This window comes from Anolis sagrei, chromosome 5, assembly GCF_037176765.1.
Source record: "Anolis sagrei isolate rAnoSag1 chromosome 5, rAnoSag1.mat, whole genome shotgun sequence".
NCBI lineage: Eukaryota > Metazoa > Chordata > Lepidosauria > Squamata > Dactyloidae > Anolis > Anolis sagrei.
Genome location: NC_090025.1, coordinates 146,872,436 through 146,878,435, shown reverse-complemented (window position 1 = coordinate 146,878,435; position 6,000 = coordinate 146,872,436). Strand labels below are relative to the sequence as shown.

General features: G+C 40.9%; 1 protein-coding gene across 1 annotated transcript in view; it reads left to right on the top strand.

The window, feature by feature from the left end:
* Nucleotides 1-579: 579 nt before the first annotated feature.
* E2F7 (E2F transcription factor 7) overlaps nt 580-6,000 on the top strand; it is a 37,212-nt gene continuing 31,791 nt past the window's right edge. The window contains exons 1-2 of the mRNA XM_060777421.2: nt 580-790; nt 5,261-5,353. Coding sequence (XP_060633404.2) covers nt 734-790; nt 5,261-5,353 — 150 coding nt within the window. The 5' untranslated portion in view covers nt 580-733. The remainder of the gene's footprint in view (nt 791-5,260; nt 5,354-6,000) is intronic.

Genomic DNA, 6,000 nt, shown 5'->3' with positions numbered 1-6,000 from the left:
GTTCCGTGGTCAGTTCTTATGGTCATATTCTAGAAGCATTCTCTCCTGACGTTTCGCCTGCATCTATGGCAAGCATCCTCATAACCCTGAGAATGCCTGCCATAGATGCAGGCGAAACGTCAGGAGAGAATGCTTCTAGAATATAGCCATATAGCCCGAAAAACCTACAACAATCCTAAAAGATCTATTATAATAGACCACTGGAAGGGGGAGAAAGGGGGAGGAGGGAGAAAGCAGCAGAGTCCCGCCAACTCTGGCCCTAGTTTTAAATTTCCCAGCCCCATCTGCCCCCCTCCTCCTCCTCCTTCTTCTTAAGCTGCTCCAAACCCCATTGGAACACAAGCGTGAGGCTTCCCTTCCCTTCCAATATCCCCAGGTGGGAAGCAAGGAGGGGGAAAGCGGCGGCAAAATTCGGCGGCAGGCAGGCAGGCGCGGGACTCCGAAGCAGAGCGCGCCGAGTCTAGCGCCAACCTTCTTTTTTTTTTCCTCCCCGGCGAGCGTTGATTGGCGGGAAGAGCCATGGGCGGAGCTTCCCCAGGAGGCGCCTGATTGGCCGGATTGTAAAAATATGTTGCAGGGCGCCAGAATAGAAGGGTCGGGCGCCTAGTAGTGGAATCTCCTCCGGCAGCAGAGGCGCGTCGCAGAAACAGGGCTTCTTGGGATAGAGAGAGAGTTATTATTTTCCTGTAGGACGAAAGGGATCCTTTCCTACCTTTATGGAGTGAGCCTCTCAATGCCGCTCAGGTGCATTACGAGAGGGGCTGGGGCAGAGAAGAGGACCGCCAGAAGGGTAAGAGGGTCTCACACTTTGGGGGCGGGAAAATTAGGAAGCCTGGGGGCGTCTACACTAGGTTTGGGCCTTCCAGGTGTTTTGGATTCCAACTCCCATCATTCCTCACAGCCTCAGGCCCCTTCCTTTCCCCCCTCAGCCGCTTAAGCGGCTGAGGGGGGAAAGGAAAGGGCCTGAGGCTGTGAGGAATGATGGGAGTTGGAGTCCAAAACACCTGGAAGGCCCAAGCTGGCCCAAAACTCCTCTACACTGGAGTTAATACAGTTTAACACCACTTTAACCGCCTATAACTATATATCATGGAATAATGGGATCTATAGTTTGGCCAGAAGGCGTCGCAGAGCTATAGGGCAGGGTATATATCCAGGGAGTGGGCGGGAATGTCTTTGGGGCTGGGCAGGGTCACTCTCCCGCGCTTAGGATTGAATGGTCGCTCTCCTCCGCCCTTTTCCCTCTCTCTTTTCCTTCCCAGCCCTTCTCCAGGTTCTTTGCGCCAAAAGTAACCGATCCCCATAGATTTCCCCCCCTCCCTCCCTTTTCTCCCCCCACACCTGCCCTTTTTATTGAAGCCCCTTTGGACCCTGCTTGTATTCCAGGTAATCAAAGCTCTTGAGCACTGTTTTTTCAAAATTTCTGGCGCCATTGTGATCCTATTAATTACATTTTACTGTTTTATTATTTTTTTAATGTTTGTTTTGATTGTGTACAGGTAGTAATACTACATTGGAGAGCTAAAGTATTTATTTACTTAGCACAAGCAGGTTTGCAAATAACATTTTCTTTTTAAAAAGATCAGAAGCTTTGAAATTATTTAAAAGATCTCTCCAACAGGTGGTAATAATAATAATAATCTGCGCACATCATTCATAGAATAGAGTAATAGAATCAAAGAGTTGGAAGAGACCTCATGGGCCATCCAGTCTAACCCCCTGCCAAGAAGCAGGAATATTGCATTCAAATCACCCTGGACAGATGGCCATCCAGCCTCTTTTAAAAGCTTCCAAAGAAGGAGCCTCCACCACACTCCGGGGCAGAGAGTTCCACTGCTGAACGGCTCAGAAATACATCACACAGTCCTAGACGCTTGGGAAGTGTTCAGCTTGTGATTTTTTGATACGAAATCCAGCATATAGATCTCATTTGCTGTGACATACTGTGGTTTTGTGTTAGTAAAATAATAATAATAATAACAATAATAATAATAATAAAATGCTTGCATCATTCAGAAATACATCACACAGTCCTAGACGCTTGGGAAGTGTTCGGCTTGTGATTTTTTGATACGAAATCCAGCATATAGATCTCATTTGCTGTGACATACTGTGGTGGTTTTGTGTTAGTAAAATAATAATAATAATAACAATAATAATAATAATAAAATGCTTGCATCATTCAGAAATACATCACACAGTCCTAGACGCTTGGGAAGTGTTCGGCTTGTGATTTTTTGATACGAAATCCAGCATATAGATCTCATTTGCTGTGACATACTGTGGTTTTGTGTTAGTAAAATAATAATAATAATAACAATAATAAAACTTTATATACTGCTCTATTTCCCCGAGGGGGACTCAGGGCGGTTTCCAAGTAACATCACTTGAAACATACAAAGTAAACAGCATAACATAAAATTAACAAAACAACATAAGCATAAAATTATCACAATAACACATATATATTAAAAATTGTCCTGCCTATTCATTGCAATTAAAAAGCCGGGCCAAGGCTAGTGCAAACTCAAAATATGAGGTGGTTATACTACATTGGAGGATTACAGCATTTATTTATTTAGCACAAGCAGGCCTACAAACAACATTTTTTTAAAAGCTTTGAAATGATTTAAAAGATCTTTGAGTTGGCTGGATGGCCATCTGTCGTGGGTGCTTTGAATGCGATTTTCCAGCTTCTTGGCAAGGAGTTGGGCTGGATGGCCCAAGCGTTCTCTTCCAACTCTGATTCTATGAAATGGCTTACATTATATTCTGAAATATTCTTGTAGTAATTTTGGAGAAAGGTAAGACAATAAGTTAGGACATGCGGATTGGTCCTGAAAGTTATTATTAGTGTTTTACTGACACAAAAACACAGTATGTCACAGCAAACGAGATATATATGCTGGATTTCGTGTCACAAAATCACAAGTTGAACACTTCTCAATTGTCTAGGACTACGTGATATTATTATTATTATTATTATTATTATTATTATTATTTGAAACAAAGTAAGATGAGTCCACAGCAGACAAGATCACTTTGCTGGCTGTTGTATTGGATCACACGTCAGACACTTCCCAAGTGTCTAGGACTGTGTGATGTATCGGCGAATAATGGGTGCAGATCCCAGCAAGGTGGCCTTTTTGCAGCTGGCAGATGGTAATTTTGTCAACGCCGATTGTGTTTAAGTGCAGGCCAAGGTCTTTAGGCACTGCACCCATTGTGCCGATCACCATTGGGTCCACCTTGACTGGCTTGTGCCAGAGTCTTTGCAGAGTCTTATGATTATTATTATTAATGGTTTTGTATGGACTTTATTTATTTATTTGCTATATTTATATACCGCCGTTTCTCAGCCTAGCCGGCGACACAACGCGGTTTACAACATAATATAACAATCAACAGTATACAGTTAAAAGCATAAAAACATAAAAAACATAAAAACACAATTCATACATCAATACCAATCCAGTTCGACTCTTAACTAAAAACGTGATCCAGTTCGTCATCCATGTTGCCAGTCCTTTAGTCAGTTACCATTCGTTGCATTGGGTTAACCAAATGCCTGCTTAAACATCCAGGTCTTCAATCTTCTTCGGAATATCATCAATGAAGGGGCTGATCTTACCTCCAAGGGCAGGGCGTTCCATAGCCGCGGGGCCACCACAGAAAAGGCCCTGTCTCTCGTACCCGCCAGCCGCACCTGTGAAGCAGGCGGGATAGAGAGCAGGGCCTCCCCAGAAGACTTTATCATGTTTTAAATATTTTAATTGTATATTGTGAATTGTTACGGCATCGAATTTCTGCCAGTTGTAAGCCACCTTGAGTCGCCTTTGGCCCTGAGAAAGGCGGGATAGAAATATCATAAATAAATAAATATATTAGTATTTTGTGTCAGTAGCAACTTGGGAAACTGCAAGTCGCGCCTTGTGTGAGAGAATTGGCTGTCTGCAAGGATGTTGCCCAGGGGACACCTGAATGGTTTTTTTTTTTTGGTATTTTGCCATCCTTGTGGGGGCCTTCTCTCATGTCCCCGCATGGGGAGCTGGAGCTGACAGAGGGAGCTTATTCACGCTGTCCCCGAAATCAAACCTCCAACCTGTCATTCATCATTCCTGCCGGCAGAAAGGTTTAACCCATTGCACCACCAGGGGTGATAATAACAATATGTGAAAGTGTGACTGTGATCAAGCCTTTGGAGAATTTGTGCAATAGATAAATATGGAATGATGCACAATGACAATTGGAATGACTATTGAGACTATGTTTGTGGATTACGGGATTGTGAATGTATTGTTTTTAATGTTTTTAATTGTCTTGATGTATTCTATAATTCTATTTTTAAATGTTTATTTTAATTGTACAATGTTTGAAGGCACCAAATAGTTGCTTATGTGTAAAGCCACATTGAGTCCCCTCTGGGGTATAGAAAGGTGGGGTAGAAATGTCGTAAATAAATACATAATTAATTTTAGACATAAAAAGATTAGTACACAGGAAACAAGATCACTCTGCTGGCTGTTGTATTGGATCACATGTCAGACACTTCCCAAGTGTCTAGGACTATGTGATGTATCGACGAATAATGTGTTATTATTATTATATTTTTATTCCAGGATCTTAAAAGACTGGAATATGACCCTTTGTCATCATATTTTTAAATCCTTATTTTTATTGAACATTTTGTTATCTTGTATGCAAGTGGTAATATTTCATTGGATGTTTCCAACATTTATTCTTAATATTATTATAGGCTTATATTCTAACATACCTCACAACTTCTGAGAATGCCTGCCATAGATGTGGGCAAAACATCAGGAGAGTATGCTTCTGGAACATGGCCATACAGCCTGGAAAACTCACAGCAACCCACTGATTCCTGCCATGAAAGTCTTTGATAACACATCTTTAACATGGCTTACATTATATTCTAAAATTTGCTTATATTAATTTTGAGGAGGCAGAGAAGATAAGATGACATGGGAAGCCTGGAAAATAATAATAATAATTAGTAGTAGTAGTATTGTGGAGAAATTGATACTATTTGTATTCCAAGCTCTGAAAACCTATGGGCTTTTACAATTATATTAAAAGTTTGAAAGTTGATTTGCATTATATTATAAAATATAGTGTAAGTACATAATAAGTTTGTATTTGGAGGGGCCAGAGAAGATCAAATGATATGGGAAGGTGTCTAAAAATAATCATTAGTGCAGAAAAATGGTTCATATCTTGTTCAACTTTTGTATTTTTACAGATGGAGGTGAATTGCTTGACACTAAAAGACCTGATCAGTCCAAAACATACTAGGATAGATTTTATAGACGAAGACAGAGAAAGTGCGCAGAAGGTAAGGAGACAGAATTGCATGCCTAAACTCTTGAGTTTGCCTCATGATAATTGTGAAACCCGCCCCATATTGTATGTATGGTTGCTGTTCCATGCAGTTTATTTTTCCCAGCTCCAAGATAAACAAAACTTACTGTCCAACCAGATTGTTCCCCACTGTTTTGTCAGTTGAGCACTTTACTGAACTGACTTGCTAAATTCTCTGCTTAGGCCCACTGACTTCCTTTTGGCTCTAATTTCACAGACAACTGATTGCCCCATCCCTTCCCTTATAAGGTAGTAGGGAATCATTTACTCACGGCTGATTAATGTATGTTTTTTGCAAGATGCTTGCCATATGGGGATGGGATTATAGACATGCCTGACAATGAATCCTAATTGGCTAAGAGTTCTCTGTGCTTGTGAATGGGAGCAGATGACACAGTACTTGTTACTAGTACTCTGGCTGCACAAAAGACCATCTGAATGTCAGGAAGCATGTCATGAATCTGAAGATTAAACAGAAAGCAAAGGAATATTGTGTGGTGTAATCTTACAAATTCATTGTGAAGGCCAAATGTATGATTATGTATATGAGAACATGACTCGGAATTTTATATGGTTTTTAATCTGTTCAATTGATTGATATGTATTTAATTTACTTATATA